A 17,730-nucleotide genomic window follows, 5' to 3' on the forward strand; every position below is an offset into this window, starting at 1 on the left:
GGAAAGAATATATTTCTTTCTGCGACCTTCCTGCATTTCTGTTTTTGGGGGAGTGGGGTAAGGGAAGAGTTTAAGTGCACATAACAGTATCTGCTGGACTCCTTTAAACTCAAGATGGCTCTCCCAGACAACAGCGAGGAAGTGGGCTCTTTATTGACTAAGTTGTTTATCCTCTTGTTTCTTATATTTCGTAGTATGTTTCTAAGTTCTGGGTCGTGGTCGTTAAAAAGAAGAAGATAAATTTTTGTGTTTGTTTATGTCATGGAGATGCTTGATCAGTCAAGATACTGACACCTAATGATTGCAACATATTATACTGAACAGTTTCTCTTACATAAATCAAAACTATACTATTTAATGATTACATAGTCAAATAACTTGGTTTTTGTTTAACATCAGAATGAGTTTTATTTCTAATGTAAAGCATTTTTTATTATTGTAACATCCTCTGAAAAGAAATTTTCTTATCTTTATTCTTATTTTTTATACCATTTTGTCTCTCTCTCCCCCACTTGATGCTGTAAATGTGCACTGAAAAATATAGACACTGTGATACCTTCACAGACAGGCAATGACATCATGACACATGTTGCTAATAAATCAGTAATGCATTTGACTTTTCATCTGTCAGCTTTTCTTATAGTTCATTGGAATATAATTTTTAGACATTTTGAAGTGTGCTGATATTAGAGAAAGTAAATTTCTTTTGAAGATTTATCATTTTCTCACGATGCCAGAAGACTCAAAAATATTCAAAGGATAAGAATCTTTAGGTAATAAGAAACATTGTTTAATATAGATCTGCCCTCTTGTGTCTGTATTAGGAAATCTTGATATTACCTTATTTGGGGAAAGTCACTGAAAACATCAACAAAATCAGAGTTACTTAGATTTTTTTATGGTCATTATCAATTATGAGTATATTACAGTGCATTTTCACAGGTTCACTGACAGTTCATGTTGATATATCGGTGAGTGCACTGAACAAATAGACATTTTTAACCTGAAAAACAGCATTTAAGTATTTAAAAATTAACTTTTAGTAGCTCTGTAAATTGACTAGAATTTATTTTACTGTAGAAAGTACTTGAGCATTTGTTATTTAAGATTATCTAATACATTATTTTCTTATATTTTACCCATTACATATTGTAATAAACAAAATAGATAGGCTCCATTAAAAGAATGGATTTTTCTACATTATAATCTGATTTACAGTGTTTTGTAATTCTTATGTACACATTTTTAATTTCTATTAAAGACAATGAAAATTATTTCTGTTTTATTAGGAAAAACCACATAACTTCATAGTTTCTAATTTCAAGTTGAGATAAACAATGTAATGAAAAGAATAAAATTTATTTCAAATGTTCTACTTTAAGATCTTAGCTTATTATAGAACTTTTTTTTTTTTTGCATGGGTAATTACCAACATCAGTAAGTAAATGTGTCACTTGTTATTTTAAGCTTTTTAGTTGTTAGTAGGTATCTCTAGTCCATAGATGAGACTTCACTTAAGAAATCACCATGTCAGTATGAGACCCCCTTTTTCCTCTGTTCCCCAGAAATTGGTGAGCCAAAACTATTCCCTGTCCTTTCTCCACTAACTTTCAGTGACTCACAAAAATTACAAAAGCAATGTCTCTATTATTCTATTAGCACCACTTGTGTTACAAATCACAGTCAATATTCAACTTTTCAAATTCTTTTAGCAACCATATTTTATCAAATTCCATAGTAAACTACATGTTGCTTAGTACATTAACAATTACTATAGTATTAATATGTTTTGAAACTCTTCAAGTTAAATTTGGGGCAGTATAGGTGTAAGTCATTTTACAATTAATTTTAAACTGAGTCATATTACCAAATTTTGGTGAATATGTATTTCAACACCAATTTTTACTTTTTTTCTTAATGAGTTGTTGGATGATATTTCTAAATGACCAAAGGGGAAATTGAAAATGTGTTCATTAAGAAAATAATTGTAGCATTGCTGGGTCTGTAATCAGGTAGAGTGGCCTACCATAAAAATGTTTACTGTTTGGCTGATTAAGAAAATGCTATATCCTAACATAAACAATAGTGGTAGAAAAAGTTGATATCAAAGGATTAGTAATTTTGGAGAGATTTAAATTTTTACTTTTTTAGTGCTTAAAATTATATATTTTTCTTTTCTTTTTCTTGCCTACACTGAGAATGAGGTTGAAAGAGAAGACAGTCTATATAATTATTATAAAATCTGAAGATTCCATGATTCCAAAGATAGAGCATGGCAAATTATATATTCTAACTCAGATAATGAACTTCTGTGCCTTAAATTAAGGTTTGACTGTGTTCTGTTAGTGTATTTGTAATTATGATAATAGCACAGATGTCAAATTGACCAGCAGTTCTCATCTATTGATCTTAATGTCCCCGTGAGAACAGATTTCTGCTTTATCTATACATACTGGAATTCTGTAATTCTTTGACAAGATTAAGTCAAGGGAAAATTTATTTATGGCCTTACTTGATTCTAATAATATACTTTCAAGCATGTTAGTGTAGTATAGAAAAAGAATACAATTTCTACTTTAGAATTTAGGCTCGGATAGTTACTACAAAGACTTCCTTGTGATAATAAAGATAACAGATATGAGAAGTCAGCGTTATTTCAAATGATGACACTTCATTTGAATGATTATTTTGGTAGTTGATGAAGATCTGAAAATAATATCAAAGAAGCTTTTACAGTACAGTCTAAATTGTATGTATCCCCAGGGGTGATGCTAATGCTTTATATATGAAGTGAACTTGTTACCAATGAAATTTCAAAACTAAACCTCTAGTTCATCCTCAGAATAGATTTGGGATGGAAACTTAAAATCTCAACAAGTTACAATATACACACATATTAGAGTCATTTTAAAGTTAATTTTTAAAAATAATAAAACCATTTCATGTTTACAAGATCCAGCAGATAAACATATTTGCTAACAATTTTTGTCCCGAATCTTGATCTTTCACAATGACATTCTTTTGCTTGGAAGTGGTCTTTGTAATAACATGGTCTCCCCTCTTCATGGGCTGGCAGATACTAAGCTGATGGTGATAAGCTGCAGCAGAACTTCAGAGAAGCATCACGATGATGCAGATCAGCAAGAGGCATATTAAGATGAGACAGAAATTGACAAATAAGTTCTGGAGATTTTGACGAGCTTGCTGAGGCATTTCAATAGTTGATGCTCTTCTTATAGCAGAGCGAGTGAGGTATTGGACTTTCTCCATGACACCAGAAAGGTGGGAACTCTGAAGTTGTAAATGATCACGAGAAAGATAAAAAGCTGGCACCCAAATTTAAGATTGCTGTCTTCTTTTAGGTAGCCTGAAATATAAAATTAGTAAATGGATTAGGATCATGTGTGTAACCTATTCTCTGAACAGGTAAAACACAATTTCACGTTAACTTTTCAACATTATTTGTACTTATGATGTTTGTGTGAGTGTGTGTATTCATGGTTTTTTTTGAGTTTCTTTTTTGGCCACTATGAAGTCTCATTTGTCTTGAGTTTAGAGTGTAGTCACTTCAGTCTTTGCTTCTATGTCTCAAAATGACTTGAAGTATAGTTTGATTTAGGGTGCAAGTTTTTTGAGCTATTTTCTTGGGGTAAAGTTCTCACATATAGTTTCTTTAGGACTGTTTCTCTGTGAATGTAATTGTTGTGACCATTAATGTATTAATAGTGCTAGAATAAACATTATAAAAAGAAATGCAAGCAATAAATCCTTTCTGAATGTATTAATTTTAGTCCAAAATAAAGTGTGTGAGAACTAGAACTATGTATTCAAAAGTACGTCATTCCTTTTTATGATTTTATTTTTGTAGAATATGCTATTTTAAGTAACATTTTAATAAGATTTGATACTAAGTACTGAAGACTATCAGGCTGACAACCATAGTAATAAAATTATCATTATCTCACTATCTACTGAAGACAGTTCTTTATACAGATGACCTGTACTTCAGAGCAGTGATTTCCATTTGCTTTCTCTCAGAGCTCCCACAGCTATTCTGCCTAATTAAGTAATTGACTATTATTTAATTATCTATCTAATTATTTGTGCTAATTAATAAAATAAAGCTTAAAACACTATGTCATTATAGAAAAATTAGATACAGATTAAAAATTAATTGTAAATGAACTGTGCAGAGATAATAGCTGTTAACAATTGGTGATATCTTGTCAATCAGGATGCTTCTGTATACATTTTGAAATAACAAAAATTAGAGATGAAATTTAAAAAAATCAATTTTCAGGAGATAATGGCTGTTAACACTTATTGATATATTGTTGTCAATCAAGCTGTAACTGCCTTATTCCGACAGCCATATTTTGATTTCCTTCCTAGTCTCTGTATATCCTCTGAAAAGCCATCTCAATCTGTCAGCTTCATTTCTGAGAGAGCCTAGTACTGTAGTGCTGTGTAGAGCTGAGGGAAGTGCTGGAAGAATGGGACAGGGAAGTTATGTATCAGGAGTAATCACTTAGAACTTGGCATTTCCTAATGCAAAGGAAGGTATAGGGTAGGATAGGGTGATTAGATTAGTTTTGGTACCTCAATTTGTTTATGTTTTGATTTATATAATAGACTGGTCTTTCATTTGATTACAGATCTTTCCCTCTTTCATAGGATTGGTCTGTAGTCAGTAGATACAAGCATCAAGCATATCAAAAAATTCTTTTATCTTAGAGTTGGTAATAACCAGTGTTTCTCTAACATATATTCTCTAGCATATATAGATATCTCTAGCATATATTCTTCATTTTCCAAAACAAGTGGCTAAAGGCTGTTGCTTAATTTATCTAAAACACTGTCTAGCTTAAACTTGGTATGTATTTAATTATTCTTGTTTGAATTCCTCAGTAAAATAATATAGAAATAAAGGGGCCTTGTTTTCTACGAAAATGCATTCTCTAAACTGTTTCTGCTTCTATTGTGGGAAATAATTCCTTTTTTTCCTGTTTATATTTGACTAGTCACTTTATATGAGGATATATGGCAGAATATAGTAAAGATAAATAAATTAACATTAGCAATTTCTATGTGAACTTACTGAACTTAAAAAACATTTGCGATAGGGCCTCCCTGGTGGCGCAAGGGGTTAAGCACCGCACTATGAAGCAATTGCAGCCTCTGCAGCACGAGTTCGATCCCTGGCTGGCCAGGGAGCAACCCACATGGCGAAGCAGACCTCTCCGGTCTCGCCTGCTGCTTCCCTCAGCAGTGTATTTCAGTCAGTCTGCCTGTTCTGTTCCCCGCTCTGTCTCTGGTGAGCCCTCTCACCCCCCACATCTCTGGCCTGTACCCCAGCTCTCATATACATAAATAAATCTTAAAAAAAAAAAACATTTGAGATAATATATGGAAAAAGAAAAAGCTGTTCTTGTTCATTTTGAAACATGTGGAAGAGTCATTTTCTACCCTGGCAATGATGAGTGGTACTTCAGTCACATGAAACATGTCACCTTTCCATAAATACTTAATTCCCTTTTCTGAGTTTTCCTTTTGCACATGTTTTTTTTTTTTTGTTTTGGCTTCATCTGCAATGTTTCCCCGTTACCCCCCTCTACTTTTGATTCTTTGCCACACAAAATCTGTTGTCCTTAAGGTCCACTTTAAATAGAATTTAAATTTGTGGAATGGCAGACTTGGTTATCAATGCTAGTATTTTTTTTAGGCCCTCATTGTTACCTGTGTCAGGATATGTATCATACTACATTTTAATTTTCACTTACTTGTCTGTACCCCTAAGTAGACTTTTAGTTCATACGTGTAAGGGACCAGGCTTTTATTTTGTATCCTAGTACTCAATGCACACTTGGTACCATTTGAAAAAAATGAAATGTTGAACAAGCGATTTTTATGACTCACTTTATTATGTTTAGAAAGTTGTTAATTATCAAAGAAAATGCTATGATTAACATATTAGACCAGTAAGAATAGCATAATCTCAAATGTTCTTCTCAAGTCTTATCATAGATGATAAAAGTGAGATAGGACTACAACTCAAGTAAAACAACTTTGAACTGTTCTAGACTTTGTATAAATGGATATTTGTAAAGTACGGAAAGATGTACCTGACAAAGATGAGGTCTTACTGGTGAAATTATAATGAATGTATTTTAAAGATGGTCTCATAGTACTTCAGCAACCAACTATTATTGAAAAGGGGACATTTGTTCCTGGAAACAAATTAAGTATAAAGGAGACAACCAGAGAGAGTTGGATCGGCCAGTAAGAGAGGGCCTCCCCGGTGGCGCAGGGGTTGAGCGCTGGGTTGCGAAGCTGCCCGCAGCCTCTGGCTGCTGGTTCGATCCCCGGCTGCTCCCCGGCCACCGGAGGAGGGTCCCACATGGTGCGCAGACCTCTCCTGCCGCCCGCTGCTCCCCTCAGCAGTGTACTTCGGTCCTTCTGCCTGCTCTGCTCCCCGCTCTGGCTCTGGTGAATTCTCTCACCCTCCCGCGCTTCTGACTGTACCCAGTGCATGTATAAACAAAACAAACGAATAAATAACTAAAAACACATGCCTCTTTATTAAAAAAAAAAAAAAAAAGAGAAAGTGTGATGTTTCTTGTCAAATTTAGAAACAAAATTCTTAAATGCTCTGTAGTTACCTTATAATCTTACACTCAAACCAAGAACAAATTACTTTACGTGCTGAAGTGTTAGTTGTATACATTTCATTTTTTGGGCCCAGTTTATTTAATGGTACTACAGTCTGAAATGTGTAGTGACCTAATTCTACTGAACTTCCAAAATCTGCATGATAATCCAGAATTCATCCATACAATATGGGACTTACTGTCATATGTAAAGAATTGAAAAGTTGTGAGTGGTAACAGTAAGATCCTGTATATGACAGGAGCTTGGTGGTAGAAGTGATTGATGCCTTAATATTGAGTGTTACATGTCAGAGGCTGAAAAGTATCTTTGAAATCTATCATTATTGCAATTTTTTTTTTTTAAGAGATGGGAAGACTCACTCTGTACTTTCCCTATAGGTTTTATAGAGCCTTTGTTCAGTCTTTCTTTTGCACACAAAGGTGAAATTGGGAAATAACTACAATTGAGTTCAAGATAATATTCTGGTTTTTTGAGATGGAAGAAGGAAAGAGAAAGCCATAGGAAATTCAAATCCTTCATCAAATATTACATGCCATACTAGGTAACATTTTATATAAAGGGTACTAGCATATCCCCTTCTGCAGGAATTCTCTTTCCCCACAGTGAGTCCTATATCTTAAGGTAACATCAGATGTATTCTTGTGCAAGAGGCACCTTAGTAAACTTTTGGTGGCGTGCTTTATGATTTGCTAGGCAGTTGATACTGTAATGATATTGTATATGCTGAGCAACAGTCTTCACCTGTAATTCAGGCACTTTTAGTGCTTTGCAAAACTTTTTGAACTATAGTTTTTTGGGGGTATTTAAATCATAAATTCCTAAATTCATGAATTCTTTGTGGAATTCAGAATTTTTCTTCCCTTTTTTTTCTGTCAGAGCATTATTTTAGTGAATGTGCAAATATTTTTCTGCTAAATTAAAGTAATACACATAAAACCAGTCTGGAAGATACTTTTTAGACTTTTCCTCCATTTAGTTGGTTCACAAGATTAAAATTCTTTATAGTGTTGGATTTATGGGTTTTACCTATATTAGGATTGTTTGGGGTTTTATTGTTTCCTACTATTCACTGTCATGTTTGCAGATAATACAGAAATGATTGTTTATGGATCTTTTTTTTTTTTTGACTTGTTAAAGTAAATCAGAACAATTAATCATTAGAATTATTTTGACTTGTTAAAGTAAATCAGAACAATTAATCATTAGAATTATCAATCTGTTGGAATCCAAAAATTCACTTTCATTAAGTCATTTTCCTTTGGAGACTGCTTAATACTAAACTTGAAATTTCTGTTTGAAGTTACTTTGTGGCAACAGCATTCCAGAGCTTTGTTGGTTCACACTGACTATTTGAAAGAATCTTCAAGCTGCTTCTGCCTAGTTTTGAGAAGAATTGAATAAACATAAAAATCAATATGTTTTCAACTCCTACTTTTACCCCAGAATGAGTTGTTTCTCTCACTTGAAAGCTCTGTCTTGAGAATTCATCCAAGAACAGAATAGAGAGGTCCTTCTCTTTTGTCTGCAGGCAGGCTTGTCTTCATTATCTGTTCATCGTGCTAGAATGAAGTTATTTGCAATTAAAATATTTTTTTAGCCCTGTAGTAGTTGACACTTAAGATACTTTTTGGGAGGGGAAGTGGATGCGTGGGAAATGAGTGTTTTGGGGAATTTTTAAGGGAAAATGAATGGCCTGTTAAACGTGCTTGTTTCTTGAGTTGGATGTTAAGAAGCAGAAAAGTACTCACAGAGTGTCTTGTATGTCTGTGGGACCTATGATTATTCTAATTTTTAGAGGGATGGCAAGAGCAACTTTACTATTCCTTTTGGAATTTGTGAAGCCTTTGGTTGTCCACTTTTCATAAATGAGAGGAATTGGTGTTCTGTTTTTTGGGAAAGATTTGAAGGTGGAGTACATGTTAAATAGCACTAGAGGTCCTCAGTCGACTACAAGTAAAGTGGGGTGGAACAGTACACCCAGGCCTTATTTTCATGTGTTTATTTAGTAATACATGCTTAAGAATTATAATATGTAGGAGAATAGCATAGATGGGCTATTTCTGGAAGTGTCCAAATAAACTACATAGTATCTGTTTTAGATCATTATAATTTGCTAGTTTATTTCCTGTATTTTTAACCTTTTGACTAATTAGTCCTTTGTTGGTATGATCAACATCGTGTTAATTCAGTTTAGATGAAAGTTAGTAATTTTCATAGCCTAAATAACAAAGCAGGATTCCTTTGTTTAGGCACCTCAAAGCAAATGGGGTTGAATATTTTAAATGGTAGACTATGAGGGAGTTAGAAACGAAATTGAGGAAACTGAGGGCTTCCATGTAACTGGAGTATGAAAGCGTGCTTTTTGGGGAAAGTGTTGGGGAGAAATTAACCTGGATTTTATGAATCAAGGGTACGTTAACAGTGAAACAAATAAAAGGAAATTTATTTGATTGTGGCATTTTGATTGGTTTTTAAAGTCTATGTGATTATTTTGGATTTTGTTTTCTATAACATTTTGTCCAGTGATAGAGGATATTTTATAACATGCTTACATCCCTGACTTTGTAGATGATCAGGGAATATTATAGACATAATCAGACTATTCAGACATAATGTCTCTTGCATAAATTAACTTTAAATGACATGAAGTGCCTTTAAACTAAAATAAACTTTTGTATCTTCAAACTTTGCCTTTTAGAGTACCATTAACAGTATTGAGGACCCAAAATTTATGTTGCTTTGTCAAAGTTATGATTTATTTTTAAGCCATGCTGATAAGTGGATGAGATGTGTCTATGGTTTAGAATCAGAAAACCTTGGCTCCTGCCAAGGCTCCACCATTTCTTAGCTGTGTGACCTGTGGCAGTTTACCTCTTTAATATCTGTTTCCTCAATTGTAAAATAGAGATGCATTGTCAAACATATAAAGAATTAAGAGATCAAGTGAAATAGTTGTATATTCCAGGACATTTAGGAAATTGTTCAAGAATAATGGATATTTTAAATGGGCCCTTTTATTTCTAGAATTGGGAATAGATTCACAGTCTAATTTTAGATAATCTAACCTTTACTTTAATCTACCTAAAATTTAATACAGTACATAATTTATTACATAATTAACATTACATACATTTCACATAAATTGAGGTTTTTCTGGAATTATTTTTGTTTATACTAATATTGTATCTCTGATAGTGAGATTAGGAAACAGTATATGTAAATATGTAAAAAATGCAATTTCTTCCTGGAATATTTTGCTATTTTTGTTTTAGGAAATGATAATGACATGTCTCCTCTTTGTAAAGCAAATGCTCTGAACCTGTTTTGAAATAATCAAGTTTTCATAATTTAAGCATCTTTCATTCACCAAACACTTTCCATGTTATCTGACACTTTTAGTTTTAAATCACATGGTTTTATAATCAAAGGCAGTACTTACCATTTCGCCTAATGATAGATATAAACTAGTTAGGCCATAATGTCTAGCATTAGGGTATTGTTTGAGGTTTGAACAACTATCACTGTAATTATGCAGTTTCTGTTAACCTGGATACACTAAGAATAACTTTGATAGACTTTTTGCTTTTTCTAGAAATTATCAACCTTTTAAATATTATGTGATGTGGTGAAATTCTGGTACTATAAAGAATTTATGAACATATTATTTAAAATTTAGGACTATAATTTGATAGTAAAAATGCATAAGTATGCATATAAAACACCTGCATTGAGTGACTTTTGTGTAATATGAAAGGAAAGACATTTTATGAATATGAAGATATTGAGAGGTAGTTAAGGTGTCTGCAAGGTAGACAACAATTAGAAATGATTTTGCATGTCTTAAGGAAAGCTGTTTTGGGAATTACAAATTTCATAACTATAAGAAACAAGTAATATTTGTTATAGAACCTTAGAATTTTAGAGATAAATTTTATCTTGACATTTGTGAAAATAAAAAGAATGAAGTAAAATTCATGTGATAGTCTTCATGTTTTGACTGAGATACAAGAATGAAGACACAATCCATATACTAAATTAAGGATTGTAACATCAAATGTGGAGTTAAATTTATACAGAAGACACAAAATTTATTGTAGCATCTCCATTCTTGGGCAATTTTTCCTTTTTTCTCTTCCTGTCTCCTCCCCATCCTTTCATAATTCAGGAGAGGAAGCTGAGGAACAATGTAGGTAATATCTTCATAAAGGTGAATTCATTGATAGGTAGAATCATTTTATTAGATTCACTCAGATGAGATATTTGCAAATGTTTGTGCTGTCACAATAGTATCTCTATTTTTTAAGTGACATTCTTATTCTATGATGGTTGAAAGAATTTTATGTTTTTGACAAGTGTTTTCAAAATTTCCAAACTTGTGATTTGCAGTGTACTACTGAATTTAATATAAGTAACTCAATTTATTAAAAGTTTGTATTTTTTTTAGAAGTATTTGTTAAAAGTTGAATGACTTTATGGAGAGGAAAAAGTCTTCAAAAGCATTTTAAGTAGTTTGTGTTATATATTCTTAAACTCCACTTTTCTAATATGCGCTGTAAGGAATCATTTTATGATAATACTGAAATAGTCATGCCTATCTGTACATTACACAATGATATGAGAGTATTTCAGATGTGAATAGCCCAGTCCTACTCTTTTTCTCAGCAGAGCAACAAATAACAGAATTGTTTTTGCAAGGAGAAATTAATACTACCACCAATACAGTAACATAATTGGATATTCTACTAACTACCACCTTTGAAAGCAAAATAAAAAAGTTAAATTAATAAGACAAGTGAGTACCTAGGATCAAATATGAATCCTGCAGTTACCATTTCAAATTTAAATCTTATTCTGTCACTGAATGTGGACAAGCATTTACTTAGATATGAAGGCTTTTGTCATACCAAACATCTTGTCTGACTTTGAACTGAAGCTTACAAAAAATCCCTTTAAAAAAAAAATTCACTAAGTTTAATTTCATTATGTAAATTTCAGTAACTAAGAATTGCCAAAATCAGTGAAATCTATTTCTTACCTTGACTGTTGTGGTGATCACAATATAGAGTATTTCGAGTTATATGAAGTTGTAGGGTTGTTTTGCTGGAAAGTTTTCTGACTCTGTTAGCATATTTATAGGAACAACTGAAGTAGGTGGAAGAGAAAGTGTATTCTGGGGGTGGGGGGGTCTCATGATGTCACACACAGTTATGATTGGTTGGCCTTAGTCTTATAAGCACACACTTTAGAATGTCATTTGTCTTTCTGTAGGTAGGCAAGGTCATTAACACTTTGTGCTTCATTTCTTGTTTTTAATTTATAAAAGTGTATGGGAGATAAATTTTAAAAGGTATGTTTGAATGGTAGAAAGCTCTCTGTAAAGATTCATGCATCTTTGTGCTTGGAAATAATTGTGTACTGATGGTGATAATGTTGACAAGCTAAAATAGAAATGGGAATTCTAATAGAATGAGAGTAGTAATACTGGTTTAAGCCAAACAGGTCTCATTGTTGCTGCTGTTGCTGTAATACTGCACTTCATAATGTTAACTTCTGGCAAGACAGTAACTAAGCACTTTCACAAGATCAACTTTTGCACCTTTTTCTTTCTTACTTTGTTGTTTTTCTTGAAACCTGTGTATATGGGAGAGGGAGTGTGTGTATGAGAAAACCAAGCTAATAATTGATTTTGGTTTTAAAAAATTAATTTTATAGTTACAAAGTAAGAATTTATATTCTTATATGAGTCTTGTATTATTTTTTAAAGATTTTCTTTTTTTAATTTTTCTTTTTCTTTCTTTCTTTCTTTTTTATTTATACAAGCACTGGACAGTTAGAAGCGCAGGAGGGTGAGAGAATTCACCATAGGCAGAGCAGGGAGCAGAGCAGGCAGAAGGACCGAAGTACACTGCTGAGGGGAGCAGCGGGCGGCAGGAGAGGTCTGTGCGCCATGTGGGACCCTCGCCCGGTGGCCGGGGATCGAACCGACATTGCAGAAGCTGTGGGCAGCTTCGCAACCCAGCACTCAACCACTGCACCACCGGGGAGGCCTGAGTCTTGTATTATAAGACTATAATTTGTGTTTTATTCAATTAGACCTTGCCAATATATTTATGCCCCAAATTCTCATTTTAAACTGCTGCATATCACCCCAAGAAAAGCTGCAATTTACAAATTTAATACTTAGGATTTTTTAACAGCTGCATTAAATTACCATGAAAATCTTACTAAAGTTTTAATAAGCTGAATCAGTATAAAGAGCAACTTTCTAGCAATATCAAATTAAGTGTAGATTCTTAATCAATGACAATACTTTATTGTCATTGGGTGTACGTGTGTTAGAAATTTGAGCTATGGAGTATTTCTAAAATGATCTCCTTATTTAATATACCAGTTGTTTCCCTAAAAATTACTACATAATGAAATTTTAGTATGTAGTGACATTTTAAACTTCTTAGAACAGTTCTTACTATAGTAGAGCTGGGAAAAGAAATCTTTTGAAAAGTCGTTTTTCTATTTTTTCTAATTTGTTATTTAATATATATTAATGTATTTATATATTAGATTATTTAAATTACTACACTTACAAATTCTAATTCTTACATCTCTTCTGTTATTCTGGAGCAGCTATTTGTTAATTTTTTTTTGTACTTACAGCAAAGTGAACTCAGCCTGCTTCACTATTTTATGGGTAACTAAAATGTGTTGCAGGAGATACTTATGTGTTCTTAAATGGAGACAATTTTGACTTCTTCCAAGGAAAGATGAAATCCATCCTTTGCAGCAAATCTTGTTATTTATTTTTCAAGTTTTAACAGAATCATATTTTATTTCTTTATTTCTTTTTTATTATATTTTTAATATATTTTTTACATCTTCATTTTTGTACAATGCATGCTTTCTCATTTGGTTATAGTCCCCATGAAATTCCCACCATCAGTTCACCCGTGCACCATCATCATATCCCTTGTGCTCTTCCCACCTATTTTGATGCTACTCCCTCTCCCCGCCTCCCCTGACCCCCCACCCCCACCCCCGCCATGGCTCTGGTTTATAGCTGCTTGTTGCTTGTTGATTTTGGCAGATCTCATTATTTAAAGAATCAACTATAACTACCAAAAATATTATTTTTAGCAAAAATCTTCTTTGAACATTGCTAAGGGTAAATTTACAATTTGTTAAAATAAACTCAATATTAAAGAAATTGCACAAATATTTTTGACATTTTGCTTAGTGATCTAAAAGTGGTTTTTTTCCTTTCAATCCTTACATAGTAAGGCTCTCTTATTAATGTTATCAGTTGCCAATAGTGATGAGATATAAAACTTAGAAGCCTAAAGTGATTTTACAGTAAGTATCAAATATGATACAACTGGTAACGGACAGACTAAGGATTCAAATCTGGATCTGTTTACTTAGAATTCCCTGATAATTGACATATTGTGGGGGAAAAATCATAATTTGGATATAGATTTCATAGAATAGCATGTATCAACTAAAAGATTTTTAAGATGAAGATAGATGAATTAAGTTGTTACTGTTCTTATTTTTTTGATGAAGTACCATTATTTTACATCCCTAAATTTACATTATTTTACATCCCTACACTGTTTTTTTACAGTAGAGGATTTCTCCCCTCGGGTGTGGTTACTGTACTTCTTCCACCACCAAAGCCCCCACAGTCCTCCACCATGTCTACTGTGCTTCTCTACTGTGCTCCCCTCCCGCCTCCATTCTCCTCCCCACTCTCCTCCTCCCTGGGTGGTCTCAGGTCTGGAGTCAGCTTTTAAGTGTCTGTATTAAAGTTTGTCTTACTCTGAACCTTTGTCTGATCTTCTGTATTCCACATATACGTGAAACCTTCTGGTTTTTCTCTCTCTCCTCCTGTCTTGTTTCACTTAGGATAATCCCTCCAGCTCCATCCATGTTGCTGCAAATGCATGAGTTTGTCTTTTGTTATTGCTTATTAGTATTCCATTGTGTGTGTGTGTATACATATATACACACATATATATACACATATACACTGTATCTTTTGATCCACTCTTCTCTTCTGGGACATTTAGGTTGTTTCATATCTTAGCTATTGTAAATAGTGCTGCTATAAAAATGGGAGTGCAAATTTCCTTTTGAATTAATGTTTTTTTTGTTCTTTGGTTGGAGACCTAGTAGTGGTATTGCTGGGTTGTATGGCATATCAATTTTTAGTTTTTTTGAGGAGCCTCCACACTTATTTCCATAGAGACTGGATCACTTTACATTCCCACCATCAGTGTAAGAGGGTTCCTTTTTCTCTGTACCCTCACCAGCACTTGTTTCTGGTTTTTTTTTTTTTTTTTTTTTTTTTTTTTGGATACGGGCCATTCTCAGAGGCGTGAGGTGGTTATCCCATTGTGGATTTGCATTTCCCTGATGATAAGTGATGATGAGCATCTTTTCATATGCCTTTTGGCCATCACATGTCATCTTTGGAGAAGTACCTATTTAGTTATTTGCCCAGTTTTTGATTGGATTGTTTATTGTGTTTTTGTTGAGTTATATGATCTCTTTGTAGGTCTTTGATATCAGTCACTTGTCTGATATATAGTGTACCTCTATTTTTTTCCCATTCAGTAGGGTGTCCCTTCATTTGGTTTCTCTCTCACTGTACAGAAGCTCTTTAGTTTGATGTAGTACAACTAATCTACGACGAAGGATTGAAGTATATACACAGGACCAAGGGAAAGCCTTTTCAGTAAGTGGTGCTGGGAAAATTGGGCTGCCACATGCAAAAGAATGAAACTAGACCACTATTTCACATCATACACAAAAATCAACTCAAAAAGTATAGAAGACTTGGCTATCAGACCTGAAACCAGGCAAAACACTATGACGTAAATCTCAAGAGACGTCGTTGCAGATTTATCTCCAGCAATAAGGAAAATAAAGGCGATTATAAACAACTGGGACTTATCAAACTGTTACTATTTTTAGGAAGTCTAAGTTAAGTTTGTCTTCCAGTTACACATTCATTTGAAAGATAAAGCTTAGGGGATAGGTCGTTGTGGTCTGTGCACCTCTATTACTAAGAAAATAAAATAGTAATATTTAATTGGATAAAATAGAGACTGTCATAGAATGAAATATGCTGTGACTGTCTCATGTTTGCTGATTGGCTTAAAAAGATACATAGTCTGATACAATCTGTTTGTGTCAGAAAAATTTAATTAGTGGATCTGTACATGTATAGGGAGCTTTCTTATTTACTCTTTTCCTTGTGGTTTGCTCTTGCTGCTTGCTTATTATTAGTCCAAATGGGTGCTCTAGGAAGTGTTTGATTTTAGTTTTAGCCAGATTGCTAAAACAGAAAGTTGTTTAATAGGAGCATTGGTGGACTACATTATAATCAAAACAATCATAAAAAACTTTACAACATGGAGTGGATAATGTTTTAGAGGTGCTTTGTCAGAATCTATTTGGAGTCCACTTATAGTTTGAATTCAGTTTTGTTCACATGACTTCATACAGACAACTTTCTTTCCTTAGCTGCGTTATCTGGGTAATGGGTTTGTTGTGAGAGTTTAATGAGATGTGAAGTACTATGTGGAGTGACCATTAGAGATCCTCCAGCACAGAGTCCATTTGGTGTTAGTGTTTATTTTCTCTTTTCTGTTAGAAGATGATTCTGAACCAGCGGTCTGTGGATAGAGTTCAAGGGTCTTTGAATCTGAATAGAAAAAAAATCTGTATTTTGAACTCTGCAATCTAGCATTTTTTGAGTTTGAACTATAGACCAAAGACTGCAGATGTATTCATATTACATTGGGCTATTACTTTAGCAGTCTCAGATATTAACAGTTATTGCACATAGTTTGAAAACATTCATCACTTCTTTGAAATTACCATAATCCCGTGAAAGCTGACTTTGGCACTGAGGAGTCCCAGGTGGGGTGGGGGAGAGGTGAGAATAAAGTAGAGAAGGAGCATATGGACTGTGGACTATGAATGTTTTGGGGGTGGGCGCACTCTGGTGACAACACCTGAAGGGGGGGGTGTACTGTACTCTCAAAGTACAAACAATGATGTAAATCAATAGTACCTCAAAATAAGAAAATTGTTACTTAATGCATTAATAAAGAAGCACAAGTATTATACTACAAATTAAGAAATAATTCATTTCCTTCCTAATCCTATACATCTTTTTTAATTGAAAAAATTTTATAACAGCTCTACATTTACAGAATTAATGCAGTTATAGCACTTAGAGTTCCTGTATACCTCACATTCAGTTTCCCCTTTTGTTAACATCCTACACTAATATGGTTCATTTGTCAAAGCAGTTGTACCAATGTAGAGATGTTATTTCAAGTAAAGCCTGTACTTGACTCACATTTCCTGAGTTTCCCCTAGTGCCCATTTTCTTTCCCACAGCCCCGTTCCAGGACACCAGATACTTTTCAGTGGTCATATTTCCTTTGTCTCCTTGGTTGTGACAATATCTCAGGCTTTCTTTTGTGGCCACCCTGACTATTTTGAAGAGTGCTGGTCACCTATTTTGTAGAATGCCCCTGCTTAGGGCTTTCTGGTGTTTTTCTTACGGTTAGAATGGTTAATGTGTTTTTAAAGGAAGGTTGGACAGATAAAGTGCCATTTCTGTAATTGTCAAGGGGACCTTCCTAGCTGGAGTGTAACAGTGTTTGTCAGATTCCCCCACTGTAAAGTTACTCTTTTTGTTTTTCCCTTTTCCTTAATGTACTCTCATTGTGTGCAGCCCACACTTGTGATTCACTACCTTAACAGTGGAATAGCTATTACAATTATTTGAAATCCTAGATATTTTATGCATTCCTAGATCAGGTAAGTAGGCTACAGTGAGCTTCCAGAAAGTCCATGGCACAAAAAAAGTTAAGAATACAGTTTTAGTAGTTGTATGGGACAGCCCCTTATTTTTCCTTTTCTTTCTTTTTTAATTTTATTTATCTAATATATTTTTTACATAGTTCATTTTTAAACAATATTTGCTTCCTCCTCCCACCCCCCTGCCCAGGTGTAGTCCCCATAGGATTTCCTTCACCAGTACACCTG

The 17,730-nt window shown here is 33.6% G+C and overlaps 2 protein-coding genes across 2 annotated transcripts in view; one reads left to right on the top strand and one right to left on the bottom strand.

Moving 5' to 3' along the window:
* Positions 1–17,730, top strand: part of CEP85L (centrosomal protein 85L) — a gene marked incomplete at its 3' end in the record, with an annotated part of 106,152 nt that overhangs the window by 38,886 nt on the left and 49,536 nt on the right. The gene's annotated exons all lie outside the window — the stretch shown is intronic.
* Positions 3,064–3,270, bottom strand: PLN (phospholamban; the record flags this gene model as incomplete). The annotated part of the gene is made up of 1 exon (XM_084228105.1): positions 3,064–3,270. The coding sequence occupies one exon, from the start codon at positions 3,268–3,270 to the stop codon at positions 3,112–3,114; it is 159 nt and encodes a 52-aa protein (XP_084084231.1). The 3' UTR covers positions 3,064–3,111.

The sequence above is a fragment of the Talpa europaea genome (genome assembly GCF_964194135.1).
Source record: "Talpa europaea genome assembly, chromosome: 2".
NCBI classification, from domain to species: domain Eukaryota; kingdom Metazoa; phylum Chordata; class Mammalia; order Eulipotyphla; family Talpidae; genus Talpa; species Talpa europaea.